Source organism: Polypterus senegalus, chromosome 8 (genome assembly GCF_016835505.1).
Source record: "Polypterus senegalus isolate Bchr_013 chromosome 8, ASM1683550v1, whole genome shotgun sequence".
Taxonomy (NCBI): Eukaryota; Metazoa; Chordata; class Cladistia; order Polypteriformes; family Polypteridae; genus Polypterus; species Polypterus senegalus.
The window spans coordinates 159,236,384-159,259,324 of NC_053161.1; the positions used below are offsets into that span (position 1 = coordinate 159,236,384).

Here is a 22,941-nt window from a genome sequence, read left to right on the forward strand (position 1 = left end):
CAAGTCACAGGAAGTTCTTCTCAAACTTTTTAACACACTGGTGAGGCCTCCTCTGGAGTCCTGGGTGGAGTTTTGGTCTCCAGGCTACAAAACGGACATAGCAGCACTAGAAAAGGTCCTGATAAGAGCAACTAGGCCGATTCCATGGCTACAGGGGATGAATTATAAAGAAAGATTAAAAGAGCTGAGCCTTTACAGTTTAAGCAAAAGAAGATCAAGAGGTGACATGACTGAAGTGTTTATAATCATGAAGGGTATTAGCCAGGCAAGAGGAAGGCCTAAGAGAAGGTTTATGGATGTGGTGAAAAGGGACATGCAGGTGATGGGTGTGACAGAGCAAGATGCAGAGGACAGGAAGAGATGGAGAAAGATAATTTGTTGTGGCAACCCCTAATGGGAGCAGCCAAAAGAAGTAGAAGGAGATTGAGACTGTTATTTTAAAATGTGTTAATCAAGAACATGGAGACACAGTTGGAAACTTGTTAAAGGTAAATTTATCACAGAAATTAGGATATTTTTCTTCACCCACAGAACAACAGACACTTGGAATAAGCTGCCAAATAGTGTGGTAGACAGTGAGACTTTAGGGACTTTCAAAACACGACTTGAAATAAGTGATTTGGAGTCAGGCTGGTGAGCTTTGCTAGGATGAATGGCCTGTTCTTGTCTGGATTGTTCTAATGTTTTGAAAAAAAAAAACATTTGAGGAAGTTTTAAGAGGATAAATCGTCTTATGTGTTTTACATAAAAATATTGGGCATATCAGAGCTGATTACTGTGCTTCTGTAATTCCCTTAACTGATTAGGAATATGTAAGATTGTCAAATGAGGCACTGAAATGAGAAGAGTTTGGCTCTACAATCAGTATTTAAACATTTGACCGCAAAAGAAATTTAGCTTACCTATAAGTTTCATCATCATTATTATGAACATGGAGATAAAGCCATTTAGGTAATAACAGTAAGACAGCAAATGAGATCATGAGCAAATAAAACAGCATATATAAAGAGGATGTTCAGAACACAATTATACACATTATTAATATAGCAGTAAATAAAATTAGAAAGCACAAAGACACAGCTAACACCTTAAAGGTATCATAGAAGTCCTTCTATTTCAAGCAGTATAAAGAAGGTGAGGTTTAAGCTAAGGACTCCTATGATAAAATACAAATACCACACCCTGGTGTTCTTTGTGTAGAGGAGCTAAATAAACCTTTGACTTTCTCTGGATTTCAGGATGACATAAACTCAAGCACCAATAGTTATTGACTGGAATTGTATGAACAGTTCTCAACTCTATTAGCACCGTTGTTACTTGAAACATTTATTGAAGTTACATAAAATAATATTCAACCAAAAACAACAAGCTTCAGTTACTCACTATCCAGAGAAAAACAAACACTTGCTAGAATGTGCATGATATCCACCAATTTATGAACTCATAGTAGTTGGCAGCCTAACGGGAGCAGCCGGAAGAAGAAGAAGAAGAGAGAGGGTGTATACAATGTCCATCGGAGTTGCAATAAATCTCTCTGGTGTCTTAACCATAAGAAAGTTCAACACCAGTTGCTTTCCACATAACTGGGTAATTCTTGGAAAGATGACTGAAATCTGGTGCCACCGATCCACTCCTCTAAACAAAGTGAAAATAAAGTGACACTCAGCTGAACTCATAACTCTTTATTTGTCTCCTCCATAGGCTTTATAGAAATGAAATCAGCGAAGAAGAGAAGAGCTCTCTGAAATCACTACAGCGTGAATTGAACAAATCTGGAAGGCAAGTGGAAATCATTGTAGAAGACATTGAACATTCATCTACTATGTGACCTTCCTGTCATGGTGCCCCTTCTCAGCTTGCTGCCTCTTGCATCAATAAGGACTTGATTAATTTTTTTTTTTTTGGATCTTTGATGTTTTAAGGGGCCTTACTAAAAATGATTGCATTTTTCTCCTTGATTGTTCATGTAGTGACATAAAGTACAATGAAAACATGAGCACTAACCCACGGAGAGCCCATAGAGTAGCAATGTCCAGTAGGTGGCATTGTTTTTATGGTACATATATTTAAATTAATTTCATTTTTATTGTAATGTGTTTCTAATACAGTGACATTCTTAATTGAATGTAATAATAAAATGTCAAGAAAGATAGATATATTATAAAGATTATTGTTGTGAACTTAGCACACTGAGCAAAGCAACAACTAGAAATGTAGAAGCACTCAAGAAAGTTCTGCAGCATATCAGATGCATGGTCCAGTTTCTGTCTAGGCAGAATGCTTAGTAGGAACTTCAGAATCGAACATTTCTGCTTACCTCATGAAGATGGTAACATAAATAAATGCATTCCATTAGCTTCAGTGTGATTGTGGTATAGAATGGCTTTATTATCGATCCCATTGTTTCACCACTGTATTTGAATATTTTATCACTAAATAAATAACTGTTTTTGAATTGTGGTATTGTATGAGGAAGTCAGGAGTGGCAGAGAAGTATGTAAGAGTTGTACAGGATATGTACGAGGGAAGTGTGACAGTGGTGAGGTCTGCAGTAGGAGTGATGGATGTATTCAAGGTGGAGGTGGGACTACATCAGGGATCGGCTCTGAGCCCTTTCCTATTTGCAATGGTGATGGACAGGTTGACAGACGAGATTAGACAGGAGTCCCTGTGGACTATGATGTTTGCTGATGACATTGTGATCTGTGGCAATAGTAGGGAGCAGGTTGAGGAGACTCTGGAGAGTTGGAGATATGCTCTAGAGAGGAGAGGAATGAAGGTCAGTAGGAACAAGACAGAATGCATGTGTGTGAATGAGAGGGAGGTCAGTGGAATGGTGAGGATGCAAGGAGTAGAGTTAGTGAAGGTGGATGAGTTTAAATACTTGGGATCAACAGTACAGAATAATGGGGATTGTGGAAGAGAGGTGAAAAAGAGAGTGCAAGCAGGGTGGAGAACAGTGTCAGGAGTAATTTGTGACAGACGGGTATCAGCAAAAGTGAAATGGAAGGTCTACAGGACGGTAGTGAGACCAGCTATGTTATATAGGTTGGAGACGGTGGCACTGAGCAGAAAGCAGGAGACAGAGCTGGAAGTGGCAGAGTTAAAGATGTTAAGATTTGCATTGGGTGTGATGAGGATGAACAGGATTAGAAATGATTGATTGATTGAAGGACTGGGAGATCTATGCTTTCATGCATGATTCATCATCCAGTGTAAGTGGTAACAGTATTCTTCTGGCTTGGTTCTAGTTTGGACACCAGCAGGGATGCCTGGGATTTGTAGTGTGGGGAGAAACCACCCCTGGTTTATACATCTTCTGTGTGGCACAGAAGTGTTTCCAGCAGAGAATACCATGGCACCAAAAGTACTCCTGGGTCCCACATAAAAGGCACCACTCTGCTTCTTTTAAGAGATTAGAGTCGGGAGGTGGAAGACAACACAAGAAAAAGGTTTGGAAAGAGACGGGAGAGTTGTCATTGTTGTACGTTACAGTGTTCGACAGAGTTTAAAGCCTGCCCAAGGTATCACTGTGTAATAAACATCTTTATTCTAGCCTAGAACTGTGTTTTGTGAAGTTGGGTCTGGTGGTACCCCCTAGTGGTCACAGGTTGCAGATTCCTAACAGAATAATAAATTTCATAGATGTCGGGGTCAGAAGCTGCTTGCACGGTCTATAGAAACAGTAGAGTCAGTTTTGACACAGCTAGTAATTTGGATGAAGATGTTTGCTTGGATGTGAAAACTGGTTCCAGTGCTCTGGAATGGAAAGCTGCAATATATAAACCAATGAATAACTAAGCAAAACAATTTGAATTTCCCTTGGGATTAATAAAGTATATCTAATCTAATGTAATCTCAGAGAAACAAAGCAGGGTTAAAGGTGAGGGTGTCTGTTTTAACAGTGTGGGCATCATTCGTTTTTGAAGTAACTGTGACATGTTTCTGGGGCACACTAATTTAAATAAATCAGATTTCTAAGAGAGGCATTGGCTGCTCAGAATGACAATGTAATTCCACTCATAGAGATTTAAAATCTAGGTAAAGGACAAATAAAGGAAAAGTAATGGAAGGCCCTTAGGATTAGGGTTGACGTACTTGATTTACATATTCTCTGTTGACCTGGCTATAAATTAGTGATGGCAGGGCTACCCTTTTTGTTGTGTAACACTCTTATTCAGCTCTCCTTGTTGACAAACTGCTGGATTAATAAAGTGCTGTCTGATTCAGCTTCAACATTAGAATCCAGCTTGTTCTTCTACAGTTAACTCAAAAAGTACAAATTAAGTTTGGAAGGTCAATCAAGCACAGAATTCATTCATACATGTTGATTGTACATTTCACATTAAAACCTGTCTTGACAAATCAGGACCAGCTTTCATAAGTTGAGGAACTAAGAAACTGTCTGGTGATGCCACTGTGGGAAAGGAGTTCATCCCAAATACATTTAGAATTTATTACAGCTTATCCTTCTGTCCTCATTTTGTTTTTTAAATGTAGAATGTATGATTTTGATAAATAAAGTGAATTTATTTGACGACCTGAACATAATGTGAAAGCCTGAACATCATGCAACATTTCCAAAAGTATCCGCTGCTGGTATGTTGTCCCATAACACCTGCATTTCAGAAGAAGCCAGCCCCCTGACTCTAACCGTGTTCAGGTACTGGCCAGTACTTGGATGGGAGACCATCTAGGAAAATCTTGAGTTGCTCCTGGAAGAAATGTTGGTAAGATCAGCAGGAGGCACTTACCCTGTGGTCTGAATGTGGATTCCAATGCTCCGGTGCAGTGACGGGGAGACTGTGCTGTAAAAACTGGCACCGTCCTTCAGATGAGACATAAAATCGAGGTCCTGACTCTCTGTGGTCATTAAAAATCCCAGGGTACCCTTTGTAAAGAGAAGGATGTATCTCAATGTCCAGGCTAAATTGCTCTCCATGGCCTAGTCATTCTTGCCCCCTAATCATTCCCTATCTCTACCACTCCTTCACCACCTAATAGTTAATTTGGGGCACAAAAATGGCTGTTGTCGCATCATCCACATGGGTGCTGCACATTAGTGGTCGTTAAAGTGGCTGTCCGCTCTCTTTGAAAAGTGCATTGAGTAGTGAGACAAGAGCTATATACAGTAATTGTAAAGAATAATGATAATAATTATTTACATCCTGTTCCAGAATTTACATTGACACATATTGGCAATGATTTTCTCACTTAACTCTACCAACTACAGACATCAAGAACCAGCATTTGAGTTTTTGCCTAATTTATATTATTTTAAAATTAAAAACATCTCATCCATCATTTGGGATGTCAGGGGAAAGTTTGCTTCTCTCCGTACTCCATTTTTCTCCTCATATCACCTGTCTCATTGCCAAAGATCCATTTGTTAGATTAATTAGTGATTATAAATTGGTTCCAAGGGGTTATGTGTATTAGTGGGCTATGTGATGGTCTGACACTCTGCCCAGGACTGGATCACACCTTGTGCTTAATGCTGTTGATAACCTTAAAAACATTATTCTTTTACTCTTAGAATGTATTGCTAAAATAAATTAAGTACATGGTGATTTAGACCATTCATGATATAATTTTGCATTTTAAAAGGTTCATCAGGGTTCATTGCCAGCTGAGTAACAAGTAAGTAAGTGTGGAACAGACCAAGGCATACTAGACCTTGGTGACAGAGACTGGCTGTTGTGATGTGGGATGTGAAGGAGGAGCCAGAACTCATAAAGAATATAGACTAAATGAGGTTGGATTCACCTCTATGCACAGCTTTCACTCTTGAATCAAACTACTTGGTCAAGGGTGGTCTCTTGTCTTGTTACTTTGAGTTGCAGAATGGAAAGCTTTAACTGTTATTTACTTGTACAGAAGATTCAGAGACATTGGCTTTGGTGTTAATTGTAGTCCTCCTGGGATTACTTGTGTTCTGTTTTGTGTGTATACCCCATTTTCTCACACCCATTGCATGTGTCTCTTCAGAGAATCCTTGGGTACTGTTGGTTTGACTTTGTGTCGAATGAGCAGTTGCTAATGGAGTTCCAAATGAGGGACATTACCTGAATTGTGAGGGATCGTCAGTTATGCCGCTATGGCCATGTAGTTGCTGAGTGGCTGAAACAGACCAATGGGACGTCCTCGTAACACCTGGCTGCGGAAGATAGATGATCATTTCTGGAGGCTTGGACTGGACTGTGTGTCTGCCTGCGGGGGTTGCCAACAAGGATCCTGAGCTCTTTCGTCATGTGGTTGGTGTGGCAATACACTGTACCAGTGCATGCTCCCCAACCTGACCTGACCTGATTGCATGTCCATTCCTCCTGGAAGGGGATCTCTCTCTGAATTGCCCTTAACCAGATTTCTTCCAATTTTTTCCTACAAGGTTTTTTTTAGGATTTTTTTTTCTTGTAATCTGAGGCAGTCAAGGTTGGGGGTCTTTCAAAAAAGAGGGCCTGTTAAAGCCCATTGAGGCATTCCTTGTGTGATCGAGGGCTATACAAGAAATAATTTGTTGTTGTACTGGGACACTTTACTCACATTGAGCATAATAGAGACACCTGAAGAGCCAAGACTGGGAAGAACAGACTGTTTGATTTGCAACCGAGTGGAAAACTGTTCTAGTCATAGAGTGTCAATAGCAAACACCATCTTCAAATCCAAAGATGTTTATGAGTACAACTCATAAAAAGTATTTTGTGCCAAAGTTTAATAATTGACTTTGTTGTTATCCAATCAAATCTGAGGCTATATGTACTGAACATTGAACTCAGAGAAGTTCTGAACTGTCAACAGTCCACTACTTGACGGTATGCTAGATAGCTCAGTTTTATAGAGCACCTGATGGACAGACGTGGAACACTTAGATGTGTAATGATGGCGTGCTTGGAATGACTAGCAGAAACAACTGATCAAAATGTGTTCAACTGCCCCCTTCGGCAGAGCTTTTAGTTCAATTTGAGAGAGATCAGCATTGTAGAATCCCAATGAGCAATGTTCAAGATCACAAGGAGCTGTAGCCGGAAAGTGTTTGTGCCTGTTATGATCCAGTCCTTGTACTTATTTGTGGACATCAGCAGTAAGGGAACCTGTCGAGTTGAAGAAAGAAGCCTTATATAAAATGTTAATGGGAGGGTCTCCAAAGTTAACTGGTCTGATACCGAAAGAGTGGCGACTGTGGCAGTGTTTTGGTAAGTCCACAAAGAATGGCATTTGCACAGCATTGAAGACATTGTAGCAAACAAAGTTTAGACTGAGGATGTGTGAATAGGGTGTTGCCTAGGCTGTTCTTAGCAAGGATAAATGAATGTTAACTTTAACTAAATATTCTAGAGAGAGCTTTAAGGGGGAATCCTTTGAGAAACCTTTCAACAAAAAGGATATATCTTTCTCAGGGGAGGCAGTGTTGGAAAGGGTTAGACACATCTCTTTGACTTATTGTTACAATTATTAAAGATTTGCATAGGCCCAAAGAGTGGATGAGACCTAATCAAAAGGACTGGAGTGTATAGGGGTGCTTTAACTAACATGCCTCTTCAGTGTTGTGGGAACAGTAGGGACAGTGCCTCTGGACTGGCAGACTGACTTGGCAGTTTTGTTTTTAAGAGGTTGACAAGAGGGAGTGCTCTAATTGCCGAGACATAAGCCATCCTGGGAAAAGGAGTATTGTGGATGCTTCTCTGGCTATGGAACATTTTGCAAAATGATTTACCCTTGCACAGAATGGTCAGGAAAATTCCCAGTTTTGTCTCTTTGTGTTTCATAACTTTGGTAAAAAAATGTGTGAGTGTGTATATCTTTCAATAATTTGCAATATCTTGTGGAGGATAACCAAAATTATGGAATTCCAGGACAGATGCCATCCAGACCCTGTGTTTGCAAAGCAAGAGAGTTTGTTCTTGTAATCTTTGCATTAAGCTGAGATAATTTAATGTGAGCGTTAGGCTGAGTCATCTTTACTGTTTATAGATGATGTTGTCTTCTTGACTTCATCAAACTGTGATCTTTAGCATTCACTGGAACATCATTCTAAGTATGATGCTGTGTAGAAGGTGAGCACCTCCAAATCTCTTCCAAAGTAGATTCAAACAACATTCTTTCAGCTTAAGTGTGAATCACATACTCAAGGACATCAGCAGAAATTAAGGGGAAGGGAATTTATTTATCTATCTATCTATCTATCTATCTATCTATCTATCTATCTATCTATCTATCTATCTATCTATCTATCTATCTATCTATCTATCTATCTATCTATCTATCTATCTATCTATCTATCTATTAATAAAGTATCTATCTATCTTTAAAACTGAAACCAGGAAGCGCTTCATTACACAAAGAGTTCTGGGGCTACTGTATGTAACAAATTACCAAGACATGGAGTTGAAGCAAAAGCCTTGACAAACTTAAGAAGAATTTGGATGAGATATTAGAACAGCTTAGCTGATAACTAAGCAAACAGGCTTGATGCACTGAATGGTCTCCTCTTGTTTGTTAAATTTTTTATGTTCTTAAATGTCTTGGTCTTTTCATGAAACAGCATGGCTTGTTCCCTGAAGGTAAAGGGTGAGCAACTGTTTCAAGTGAATGAACCTCAGAGTTAAAGTCAGGTTATCATAAGATTGACCAATGAACTGGTGCAGCATTAGCAGTTATGAAAACTTTGTACCTTTCTGCGGTGCTAAAAAAGGATCCAAGATGGCAGACAAAGCTATTCATTTCTCAGTTGGTCTTTATCTCCATTCTTACCTCTGGTCATGACCTCTGTGTAATTACTGACAAAATGGAATCACTAGTACAAGCTGTCAAAATGAGGTTCTTGAACTATGGCTCATGTCTCTAAATTTCTTACTCTTTCAGTCCCCATTCTTTTATCGTAGCACCTGCACCTCCAGTGACTGGTCTGTAAAACTACTAAAGTTCAAAGTCTTGGCAGACAGTAGTATGAGGTGTGTTATGTCAAGAAGTCATTCACCCTGTTGTGATCTGTACCTTTGTTAGGTTTTTGTGGAATTCCTTTGGATAGATTTATACAGTCTATACAATAGATCTAGAGATTGTATAACTCAAGGATCATGATTTTTCTCATTGATTTTTGTCTTTGCTGTAAATTGAGAAAGTCATGATGGCCATGTTTGTTTCCTATGGCACTCATGTTTCAAAATGTTTGGAGTCTTCCATTGTCATGGTGTTCCCCCACAATTCCATGGATTGTGCGCCACCTTTGACATTATTAAAGGTCGCCCCAAACCTCTCTGAAGTATCTGGGTTTGAACTAACTAGCTCAGACTTTCAAAATCCTTTGGTCCTTTAGACTACCTGTTTTTTTGCTCTTGTTTCTGACTGCTGATTTTTGGTTACATTTCCAGTTTGTTTGTATAATAGGATTGACTTTCAGTGCTGACCTTATTTTGCAATTTTAACTATGCGTATCTACTGGTCATCAACATGAAAAAAATACCATCTCACCTCGAGTCAGTATATAGCCAATCAGAATCGAGAACTCAAAATGTGACATGTGCCCACACCCATTTTTGGACCAATGAGGGTGTGAGAAAATTCCTTTCATTCAACCCATCCAATGGGATGCAGGCTTTGAGCAGACATCCCATATTTAGTGTTGTTGGATGTAGAAGTAGATAGGTGAAGTGAGCTAAAGTTTCTCCATTTTTGTTAACATGGTGGGCAAGAAAGGAAAGTGATATGTGTATGCGTATGCCTCTGTGTGTGTGTGTGTGTGTGTGTGTGTGTGTGTGTGTGTGTGAGTGGATGGTGGGGGGGCTTTGCAGCATATTGCTTATGGCATGTAGTTTATGAGGGGTGGAAGAGGTGTAAAGAAGGGGAAAGGAGTGGACTGTGAGGCTGAACTGGGAAAAGGTTATTCAAAGGCTGTACGATCAGTGTGCCTACAAAGTGCATAAACTGGCTTAGGTGTGAGAAACAGGGCAACGGTGCCCACTATGGACTGGCAAGGGCAGGCAGACTTAGTGTACATGGCACAATAACAACATTAAATTAATCCTGACATGCATGAACATTATTCTGCAAATACATTACCTTCGCCAACCCCAGTACCCCAGACATTCAAAACCTTGTGGGATTTTTTTTTAAAGATATACAGTTTAAATGGTAAGTTTTGAACACAGAATAGGCAGTGAAGGATTCAGCGTAAGAATCTCAAGACTCCTCAAGAAGATGTTTCACTCTCACATCATCATGTTTAAACAGGTCAAGAATTTCTTCAGCAATCAAACGTTTAGGTATCGTCTGAATTAGTTTTAGTCTGTAAAAGACATTTATGTGCACAATTAAAAACACATTCAGTGCTCGGGCAAGTGAGTTTATCTACAGACTAGTCACGTTCAGTAAAGCTATAATCAGTCTGCCTCCATACTGTAGGGTTTGATTCCTGGCATCAGGAATGGCATCTGGCTGTAGACATTTTTGCTCCAGTTCCCCCAAAAATTGGGAGGCAACTGGTTTACCCAGAAAAATCAGCATTAAACCATCATAGAAAGGAAATACTCCTTAAAAAATGGTGTTGGCAGTTTAATTAACTTTTCAAAATCCAGCATGGATGGGCCTTGTAAATCTAATGTGGAAGAAAGACTTCAGACAAGACAGCAGATGGAATTATAAAGCAGCTTTATTTTGCAGTGTCACAGTGAGAAAAGTTTCAGAAAAGCAGACAATCAATATACATGACAGCGTCAGGGCTCTTCTGAACCCCGTCTGTTGGGTGGGGCAAGTTTTTATACCCCTAGAATGCATAATTTAATATCATTATGAAATGTAACAGTCAACACGTTTATTATACACAATCCTTGAGCCCTTTCAACGCCCCTTGTGCAACTTGAGTTCTTGGTCCCTTTTGTTATGGCATTCAGATGTAAGCTAAGGGAAAACGTGATAGACCTTGAGTCCTTTGGACAAATATTTTTATGTTTTGCTCAGCAAAGCATGCTTTTACGTCAGACATGATTTAGTACAAGGGAATGAAGAGAAAATTAATTTTCCACACTAACAATACTTCAAGTGCTGAATGTTGAATGACTTTGTTCTTACTGTTAGATCTTTGGATTCTTTTTGTGTTTCAGTTTCTCCAGACTGCAAAGGCTTCCTGCTACCATTTAAACCTGAAAACAGAGAAAGGGAAAGTAGGAATCCTTGCCGGGTCCGCCACTGCAGTGTGAGAATAACTCTGGTCAAAGGTAAATTTTACAATATGTCTGTCCAGTCAATACGTGAGTCAACAAAAGTAAACTTCTCCCAAACTGTACATCATGTTTACTTAGTTAAAAGTTTCTGCTTCTTTTTCCAAAATAATAACTTCCCCCTGTAGAAATAACAAAAAAAAATAAAATGGACTACTAATTTGAAAGGCTCTCTAACGTTAAATGTGTCTCAGTGTTGGCTTCTCTACATTTTTGGTTCCAATTGTGTATTTTTCTATTCTTTGTGAACACTTAATAATTATTAAGCATTGACTGCATACAAGGTAAATCATGATAGTGCATATGGGAATAAAGAAATGTATAAAACACTAATGACCTATTGATGAATTGGGCAAAGATGCCAATAATAACCCTATAACTCAATATTGTTGAATCTAGAAAATTTGAATTGGTTTAACAACTTTTCGAGCACAATATTTATATGGCCAGATGTTCTTCCTGATTCCAGGAATCAAAATCTATGGAGCCAGACTGATTATGGCTATGCTGAACACGAACAGAGTGTAGATAAACTCATTTGTCCAAACTTTGCCTGCCTATTTTAATTGTGCAGATGAATGAGCAGCTCAGATTATGTCTTATCATCTGCCATACTGATTCTGATGGTGCTTAAGGGTTTGATTCCCGATGAAGCGTTTAACCTGATTTTAAAGAAACTTTTCTTCTTGAGGAGTCTAACATGTCAAAATGCAGACTGAATGAATTTTTGGAATGACTCATCTATTTAAACCTTCAAGTATTACCTAATAATTCATAACATCTGGATCCTCTGCAATTTGCCTATCAGCCACATATAGTTGTGGAAGATGCTCTCATCTACATGATGATGTCCCCACAGTCTCCTGGATCATGAACTACCTGTCTAATAGTCTGCAGTTTGTGAGGCTGAGAGACTGTGTGTCAAAAATAGTGGTGTAAAATACTGCAGCAACTCTGAGCACTGTCCTGTCTCCCTTCCTGTCTACTTTCAGTGCTTGACATCTACAGAAATTTTCAGATGTCTCGTCTATCACAGGCAACACAAATAATGGAGATGAGTCAGAGTGCAAGAAGGTTGTGGAAGACTTCATCAGGTGGAGCATGGACAACACCATACAACTCAACATCAGCAAGACAGCTGGAGCTGCCAAGAAGCCTCTGAGACCATTCACCATTCAGAGGGAGGACATGGAAGTGGTGCAGAGCTACAAGTACCTGAGGGTTTACATGATAAACAAACTAGACTGGTCTGACAACACAGGGGGCACTCGAAAAGAAGGGCTGGACTTGCTAAGTAGACTCAGGTCTTTTGATTTTTGCAGCCAGTTGCTGGAAATGTTCTACCAGTCCATAGTAGCCAGTGTGGCATTCTGTGCTGTGGTCTCATGGATAAGCAACTGTTGTGGTGTGAAATTTTGTAAATAAGTTAATAAATATTGTCTATGTCTTTATTTGTAACTTAGACATTAGTGTTATATCATTGATAAGAACAGCAATGGTTTGATGGTTAAGAACCTCTCCCCCCTTTTAGGACTAAATCTTTGTAATTTTACGACAGGGTTGGGGGAAAAGTGCCTCAAAACAGTTTGGCAAGTGACTCACTCAATCAGCCCACACAGGAACACCAGACTACCTAACTGGCAAGCTTCACCTTAACAAATGGTATTGGGGACAGGTGTGAAACCATTGTGTCACACCTGAATTCTATTGCTCTAAAGTTGCCTGTTTGGTTTTAAATCAGAAGCCATTAAGAACCACACCACCCTATTGGCTGTAGGGTGTGGACAGAGAATCTATAAATTTGTTTGCTTTAACCCACCCTCTCTCTCTTACACCATCTGATGAAGGAGCATCTCACACACCATGAACTGGAAGGACAACACGATGGAGAGCACAACTCAGCAACCATGTGGCCTGTTCTGAAGAAAGCTGGCCACAAATGAGGACTTAACTAGAGACATTTTAAGTAACAATCTAGTCTGTGTGCCACCTGAAAGAACACATCAGCATTAATCAGGTTGTATGGTTGCCAATATCCACTTGTACTTTGCTTAATGTTATTATTTATGAATATTATCAATATTACATTATTTAAAGTGTAATTTAACTCCTGCTAATCTTTTACAACACCTAATTGCCTGAGGTTATAAATGTAGAAGTTATATACTACAATACCTTATAAACAGTGGTAAGTCTGTGAGATTTGAGGCATTCTGACAAAGACTACATATTAATAATACAAAAGGAGAAAGTAGAGTAATACAGAACTCTACCAAGACAAAACCACAACCTCAGCACAAAAGCCTGAAGAAATCTATCAGGAAAGCCTGCTCTATTACAGGGCAAGCCCTGGACATACTGGAAGCTGTTGTGGAAAAGAGGATGGTGGCAAAATTGGATACCATCATGAAGAATTCCCTCCATCCCCTGTAGGAGGCACTCTATTGGAGAACTTATAGTCACAGGCTTATCCCACCACGGTGTGCTAAGAAGCACCTCTAGGAGTCTTTCTGCCCACCACTATCAGGAAGTTCAATACTTCCACCCAAAGTACTTGTCAAGTTTATTTTTATTTATTTATTTATTTATTTATTTATTGATGGATTGTTGATTGGCTGTATTATTTGGCCTGTGAGTCTGTATCCTTGTTTTTTTATGTTTCTCTGGCTCTATGAGTCTAAATTTCCCAAAGGGATTTATAAAGTTTGTCTAATCTAATTTAATCTAATCTAAAACCAACAAAGTGTCAAGGGTATTACGCTAGGTTGAGCAAGGTTTAGGCATTACCAGCCCTGTATTTAGACAAGCAAACTTATTGTGTATCCTGATACAATTCACATTTATCAGTTCAGAAGAATTTGCTCAGGAAGTAACAGAGGCTCGGACTCCAGCTGTAGTTACTCTGTCTGGAGTTCACGTATTTCATGAGCACAAAAGTCTGGTTGTATGTCTTGCGTGTATCTGACATTTTTATGCTGAATCCTTCACTACCAGTTCTGTAGTCAGATATTTCTATAAAAACTATAAATCTTTAAAAAAGAAAATGCTGTGAGCAATTTTATTGGGAAAGGTTCTAAATGTCTGGGTCACTGGGGTTGGGAAAGGCATTTGGAGAGGATGTTGATGCAGGTGAGGATGGATTTAAAGCAGCTTATTGCGCCATGGACAGCTCATGTCCACTAAATTCATCTGCCATTATTAATTCAGAGTGGGCACCACAGTCCTGTTTCTTTGCATCCTCACCAGAGCGGTTTATGCATGATATAGGCATACTGGTCAACCAGCCATTCACTAATGTTTTCCCAACCTCACACTCCTTCATCCTTATGCATAGCTCCTCCACCCCTCCAAAACTTCCTTTGATTGATAATAGATCTGCCATCCACACACAAATGCACAGGTCCACGTCATCACCAAAAATGGATGCTGACTTGTTGTCCTTTTCTGTCCACACTAAAAAAAACCAAAAAAAAATCTACAGCCTCTTTCAAACCCATGCTGTTGCAAATGACACCCACACTCCTCCAGAAGAGAGACTTCAGCTTAAACCCAACAACCCTGTTAGACCAGGGGTGGAATATGCCCATCATTGCACACTCAGTGGTCCAAAAGGGGTAGTGAACTTATCACTTTTTAAATACTCTATTCTCAATTGCTGAAAGATGTTTTGACATAACAGGACTGGACTGGCAGCAGTGGGATCAATGCAGGAAACAGCCAATTCATCACTGGACCCACTTGTAGTCAAACTAGGACCAGTCTGAAATAGTTATTCAACTGAACCTGCACATCTTTGGAAATGTAGGAGAACAATTGGAGTACTCAGAGGGCAACCCATGTGTGAAGTGCCTACAAATTTAGCACAAATAACCTCGAAACCTGCACTGGATTCAAAAGGGACTTTGTAGAGTGGAAGGTGTGAGAGTCAATATTATACAAAATCAGCATTACATGACATCATGTCTGCAGTGATTGGGACAATCTACACCACACAGCCTTCATTCATATAATGTCATCATTTTCTAACCCACTTAGTCCTGTAAAGGGTCTGGTGGAGACTATTCCAGCTAGCATAGGGCCCAAGGCAGGACCAAACCCAGGACAGGGCACACACAAACAGGCCAATTTAATATCACCAGTTCACCTAACCATAGTCTTTAGGCTGTGGGAGGAAACCGGAGCAGCCAGAGGAAACTCATGCAGACATGTTGAGAACATTCAAACTCTATGCACAGAGGTCCTAGGATGTGAACCCTGGTCTCCTTACGGCAAGGCAGCAGCGCTACCACTGTGTCACCTGTGTGCTGTAATGCAGGTAAGTTAATAATGAGCTTGCATGTTTGCTCAAAGTCACCCCTCCAAGGGTTTAAAGTGCAGCCTCAGAAATGAAAGTGAAACAACAGGTTTGTGTGTTCAGCTGCTTCATTGACACCGTTAATATTTAATTATCTTGGTTTAGCAACGTATCACTGTTTTACAGTTCTGTGCTAAATCAGAATTTCGCCACTGTCAGAAACTTTAGGAACACAGAGAACCATTAATTTATGAGTCACTGTAGGACGTTTCACCACAGTATTCTAAAAACATAAGGCACCAAATGACCCAGCCCTAAAGAAGTCATTGTGGACGTCAACAGGAGGTGACCTCTGTATAACTTTAAAGTCAGTTCACATTCTGAGTCACATTGAGGTTAAAGTTTGTAAGCGAGGCAGGAGAGGAACTTTACTTTACGATTTACGGGAAAAAAACCAAAGGAGACAATCTTGTAGAAATTCTGTAGATAAGAGACTTTGTGCTACTATAATGAAGGAGAATACATATTAGCAGCAGGGGCCTTGTTTGTTTACTTTTATATTCTACCTTTTTGTGCATTTTTTCGTTTGTTAAATTTTATTACTATATTTTATTGTATGAAAATGTGCTATAGAAATAAATAAATGTTGTTGTTGTTCATTGTGCGAAAGCAACATCACATGAAATCATTTCTACAGTGACATTTTATGCCGCACAACCTACATTTTAACAGAGCGGGACGTTCAAGAAGCTGAACTGCAGAAATCCAGTGGAATCCATTAAAGGGCGACAGTTATGAAAGGGTCTGTTCAGTGAAGAGGTGTCACGCCAAGGTACCAGTCTGTGGCATTCTGGTGATTAAACATTCACAGTCTACAATAATGTAGACAAGCAAATGCTGAACTGGCAGATTTGCTCAAGGTCTTCCCTCCAAGGGTTTTGTAACCTCAGAAATAGATAGATAGATAGATAGATAGATAGATAGATAGATAGATAGATAGATAGATAGATAGATAGATAGATAGATAGATAGATAGATAGATAGATAGATAGATAGATACTTTATTAATCCCAAGGGGAAATTCACATAAGACAAGTGAAATATCAGGTTTGTGTTGTTCTATACAGTCATATGAAAAAGTTTGGGAACCCCTCTCAGCCTGCATAAGAATTTACTCTACTTTCAACAAAAAAGATAACAGTGGTATGTCTTTCATTTCCTAGGAAAATCTGAATATTTTCAATGAAGCCGTATTTAGTTGTACTAAATGAAATCAAATGTAAAAAACTGGCTCTGCAAAAATTTGTGTCCCCTTGTAATTTTTCTGATTTGAATGCCTGTAACCACTCAATACTGATTACTTGCAACACCAAATTGGTTGGATTAGCTCGTTAAGCCTTGAACTTCATTGATCAGTGTGTCCAAACATGAGAAAAGGTATTTAAGGTGGTCAATTGCAAGTTGTGCTTCCCTTTGACTCTCCTCTGAAGAGTGACAGACAGCATGGGATCCTCAAAGCAACTCTCAAAAGATCTGAAAACAAAGATTGTTGAGTCTCATGGTGTAGGGGAAGGCTACAAAAAGCTATCTCAGAAGTTTAAACTGTCAGTTTCAACTGTAAGGAATGTAATCAGGAAATGGAAGGCCACAGGCACAGTTGCTGTTAAACCCAGTAGGTCTGGCAGGCCAAGAAATATACAGGAGCAGCATATGCGCAGGATTGTGAGAATGGTTACAGACAACCCACAGATCACCTCCAAAGACCTGCAAGAACATCTGGCTGCAGCTGGTGTATCTGTACATCATTCTGCAATTCAGCGCAATTTGCACAAAGAACATCTGTATGGTAGGGTGATGAGAAAGAAGCCCTTTCTGCACTCACGCCACAGAGTCGCTTGTTGTATGTAAACGCTCATTTAGACAAACCAGATTCATTTTGGAACAAAGTGCTTTGGACTGATGAGACAAAAATTGAGTTATTTGGTCATAACAAAAAGTGCTTTGCATGGCAGAAGAAGAACACCGCATTCCAAGAAAAACACCTGCTACCTACTGTCAAATTTGGTAGTGGTTCCATCATGCTGTGGGGCTGTGTGGCTAGTTCAGGGACTGGGGCCCTTGTTAAAGTTGAGGGTTGGATAATTTCAACCCAATATCAACAAATTCTTCAGAATAATGTTCAAGCATCAGTCACAAAGTTGAGGTTACGCAGGGGTTGGATATTCCAACAAGACAATGACCCAAAACACAGTTCGAAATCTACAAAGGCATTCATGCAGAGGGAGAAGTACAATGTTCTGGAATGGCCATCACAGTCCCCTGACTTGAATATCATTGAAAATCTATAGGATGATTTGAAGCAGGCTGTTCATGCTCAGCAGCCATCAAGTTTAACTAAACTGGAAAGATTTTGTATGGAAGAATGGTCAAAAATACCTCCATCCAGAATCCAGACATTCATCAAAGGCTATAGGAGGCGTCTAGAGGCTGTTATATTTGCAAAAGGTGCACTAAGAAGTGCCTCTGGGAGTCCTTTCTACAAACTGCTATCAGGCAATTCATTGCTTCCACCTGGTGTACTTAAGTTTATTTATTTATTTACAGATTGATGGATTTGGCCAGATTATTTGTCTTATGAGACTGCATCCTTGCTTTTTATGTTTCTGCTGCTGTATGCATGGGATTAATAAAGTTTATCTAACCTATTTTCCTCACGATTACATAATTGTGAGAATAATTTGTTGGGTCAAAAAAGAAATTCTATGGCTATTGTAAGAGTTAAATTTGAACCCTGCTCTATGTGTGCACCTGGCATGTGTCCGAGTCTCATATCCTTCTGAGCTTATGCTTAAAAGCTGACTCTGTTATTTTATTATTCACCATGATAAATGTATTTCTTGTTATTTATATAACCCCTTAAGAGAAATGTTATATTTATGGCATAACCATTCTTCTGTAGTACTAAGTTTCCTGTTTTTTGTACCAAGCTGGATCATAAAATTAATGAGGCCATTGTTCTTTACTGTTTTTGAAAAACAAGATGTATGTGGCTCTATCAGTAGGGTGCGATATAGTTCCCTAGTTGAAATAAGTTATTTTGTAATTGCGGCGTTTTAAGTAACCGAAAACTAAATAGATACTAGCAAAATACCCGCGCTTCGCAGCGGAGAAGTAGTGTGTTAAAGAAGCAATGAAAAGAAAAGGAAACATTTTGAAAATAACGTAACCTGATTGTCAATGTAATTGTTTTGTCACTGTTGTGAGTGATGAGTGTTGTTGTATATATATATATATATATATATATATATATATATATATATATATATATATATATATATTTACACACACACACATAACACATAAACATATATATATATATATACATATCTATACATATACACACATATATACATATATATATCTACATATATACACACACATATACACACACATACATACATACACACACATATATACACACAAATACAGTGGGCTGCCCTGGAGAGACAAGAGGGATATATATATATATACATACATACACACACATATATAAACATATATATACATATACATACATATCTACATATATACACACACAGCTATTTCGATGCCACAGGGCCCCTACTTTGTGTTAGATAATGACCTCCTTTATCAGTGCAATACTGGCCAGGAATTAATGAGGGAGGTTAAACGCTTTTGCGCTTCCTGCCGGAGTGTCAACTGCGACAGCTGTTTGTTAAACGATACCCGAAGCTGTTCCGTTCGCTCAGTTGACTGTATACGTGCAATAACAAATCAAATCATTCAGTTGTCTTTGCTCATATGTCATTTTAGAGCTGGACCCGCCTCCGGCCAGCCCGCTCACTCTTGCTCACACACGACCTTAACTTTGGGCAGACTTGAGACCCAGGCAGCGGCAGGAGCTGGAAACAGTTATGGTCAGTGAACACCCGGAAGGACCTCTCTGATTGAGCACAACATTGTGACAGAGCCGGGGTTGTTGTCCGAGAGCGCCCGTACCGTCTTCCCGAGGCAAAAAGGCTGAAGTGGAGCTTGAGATCAAGCGCATGCTGGAACTAGGTGTATTGAGGAGTTATAGTCCCTGGTCCAGCCCCATTGTGCTGCGTCGGTAAGCCTGGCGGAGTTGGAGGTTCTGCAATGACTTCCGTCGGCAACCAAGTCTCCCAATTTGATGCCTATCCAATGCCACGCGTGGGCGACCTCCTCGAGAGGCTTGGACAGGCTCAATACCTGACCACACTTGACATGACAAAGGGTACTGGCAGGTTCCTTTAACGGACTCCGAAGGAAAAACGCGTTTAGTACCCCTAGCGGACACTGGCAGTATCGTGTCCTTCCATTTGGGTTACGGGGCTCCAGCAACCTTTCAGCGTCTGGTGGACAAAGTGCTTGACCTCATAACTCATACAGTGCTGCCTACCTAGATGGCGTGGTCATCTATTCCAGCACATGGAAGGAACACCTACAGCATGTCCAAGCGGTATTACGGACACTTGGTGAGGCGGGCTCGGATTAATCCCAAGAAATGTTTCTTTGGATTAAGCGAGGCCAAATATTTAGGCTACCTGGTGGGTGAGGTACCGTAAGGCCACAGTGCTCCAAAATTGATGCCATTCTGAAATGGCCCGTCCATGAACCAAGCGGCAGGTCCAAGCCTTTCGGGTTAGCGGGTACTACCGCCCGGTTTGTACCCAGCGGCCCTTGACTGATTTAACAAAGAAGAGGGCCCGAACATTGTGGTATGGACTGCAAAACAGACACTGCATTTGGTGACTTGAAGAAGGCCCTTACGTCCGCACCTATTTTGATGGCACCTAACTTTTCTTTGCCTTTCATCCTCCAGGCGGACGCGGACACAGGCCTGGGAGCCGTGCTGAGCCAAAGTGTCGATGGTGTGAACACCCGTCATGTTCCTGAGCGGAAACTGTTGGACGGGAGACCATCATACATTTTTACACACACAGGCCACTGTTTGTTAAAACGGTTGAAGCAATAACAAATCAAATCATTCAGTTGTCTTTTCATATGTCATTTTGAGCTGGTGCATCAGTTTTTTGGCCACAAGTTCGGGCATCTTTTTTCTGTTTGTTTGCTGTGAGGTTCTGTGTTGTGGAGATTCTCAGGATGGATTGCAGGTGCTCATCAGTGAGGCGACTCCTGTGTGCTGTTTTGTTAGTCTTTATCACTGAGAAGAGCTTCTCACACAGATATGTGCTACCAAACATGCACAAGGTTCGAGCCGCATGTAGACGGACTTTTTTTGTTCTTCAAAGTCACCAAAGCGCCGTGCAAACTCAGTGCGCAATAACTCTAGCTTCGCAATAACTTGCAGCATCATAAGGTAGACTTGATTAACGCTGTAAGTGTTGGCAAGGCAGCTGAAGCGCTGCATTATGGGATCTGTAGTTTATTGTGTTACCAGCGCTTCATATACCCGGCCATTAATAACAATAATACAGTATATAAAATGATCTCGGGGCGGATATAATTACGCCGGGCGGATGTGGCCCGGCCCTTGAGTTTGACACATATGGACTAAATAGAACTTGAAAAGATATATTTTTTCAAATGTGATCGCGCAATTCAGATAGAGTTGCCTCAATGAGTCATCCTCCCCTTGCTCTTACTTTTTTACCGTTCATGTAATGAATACACTGAGTATGGCTTTACCAAAACAATCATTGATGGCGAATAAAGTATCCATTATTCGAGTATGTATACATATATATATATACCCGCGTATCGCAGCGGAGAAGTAGTGTGTTAAAAAAGCTAGAAAAAGAAAAGGGAACATTTTAAAAATAACGTAACATGACTGTCAATATACAGTATTTGTTTTGTGAGTGTTACTGAGTGTTGCTGTCATCAAGGATTTGATTATCATTATTTCTTTCAATCAGGTTCGTATTTGTAGGATGTGTTGTGTTCAAGTTACATTCCGTGTTTGTCAATCGTTGTAAAGATGACAGGTTTCATTCATCGATTCGTTTCTTACTGCATCAATAAACAGCTCGTCTTCTTCTTTATCTGAGACCTGACACACTGCATGCACGGGTTTTTTTTACACTGTCTTCCTTTAGCGGGACATTGACTTTTTCCACCGTGTGCTTTGTTTCCGTAGTAGCTGGATGTATGAATATGCTTGTATGTATCAGACGCTTCATATTTTTTGCTGCCTTTTCAATTGTGTAATTCGGTTTTGTTCAGCTCTTTGGAACTGTTGCTTTTATCTGTGCACTGCGTCAGTTCACGTGAGCCACTCGGTGTACATGCATCGAAGGTTCCCAGCTGTGCTGGTGCCATCTCGTGCTATGTCCATGGCTGTATTTAATGTTACCTTAGTCCTGGCACTTAAAACTTTCTCTCGCAGTTTCGCTGAGTTTGTGTCAAACACCACCCTGACCATCTCATCTTCCTCTCCATAAGCACAGTCCTTCACCCGTGAATATTTACCCGTGACAGTTTGCTATTGGATTGCCGCTGACGGACGGCCTTATATGGGCAGGCACTAAATTACAAACGCCAGCGGCAGCCTGTCTATGAACTTAATTTAAAGTGTAGGTTTACATCGTGCTTTGTTTCCGAAGTAGCAGAACTCATCAATATGGTTGTATATGTCACTTTCGCGCTTCTTATTGTTTCGCTGCCTTCTCAATTATATAATGCATGTTTTCTTCAGCGCTTTTTTGAGGTCTTCCTGGTTTTCTATGTACTGCGTGATTACGGGAGGCGTGATGATGTCACACGAAACTCCGCCCCCACGGCATTGAAGCTCATCTCCATTACAGTAAATGGAGAAAAACTGCTTCCAGTTATGACCATTACGCGTAGAATTTCGATATAAAACCTGCCCAACTTTTGTAAGGAAGCTGTAAGGAATGAACCTGCCAAATTTCAGCCTTCCACCCACACAGGAAGTTGGAGAATTAGTGATGAGTCAGTGAGTGAGTCAGTCAGTGAGTCAGTGAGTGAGTGAGTGAGGGCTTTGCCTTTTATTAGTATAGATGATATTAAAAAGTGATATCCTATCCCATAATGATACGGCGGTACAAATCACATAAGAGAAAATAACTTAGCTTTCTTTACTGACAATTTACACGGCATTACAGATGGGAAGCCATAATAGCAAGACAATACCAACATGGGATCTTGATCTATACAGTCTGCCATCTTTCATTGCTGCGCTGGAAGGTTTTTCAGGACGGATGACGATATCATCCATCCATCTGTCGGCTTCGAAGTATTTGGCTGCTGTCCAAATCTTTATATACTGTGTTCTCCACGTGCAGGTCCTTACTTCACACATCTCCTAAAATAAAAATCAGAATGTAAAATATACACTCAAAAAGTCACGTACATTCTAAACAAACAGGACTATCAATCAAATTGTGGTCATCTAAGGTATCAACA

At 40.0% G+C, this 22,941-nt stretch overlaps 1 protein-coding gene across 2 annotated transcripts in view; it reads left to right on the top strand.

Moving 5' to 3' along the window:
- Positions 1 to 2,103, top strand: part of LOC120534424 (NACHT, LRR and PYD domains-containing protein 3-like) — a 45,140-nt gene extending 43,037 nt beyond the window's left edge. For both annotated transcript variants that reach the window (XM_039761994.1, XM_039761995.1), the window contains exon 10: positions 1,702 to 2,103. In XM_039761994.1, the coding sequence (XP_039617928.1) occupies positions 1,702 to 1,828 (127 nt within the window). In that variant the 3' untranslated portion in view covers positions 1,829 to 2,103. The remainder of the gene's footprint in view (positions 1 to 1,701) is intronic.
- The last annotated feature ends 20,838 nt before the right edge of the window (positions 2,104 to 22,941 follow it).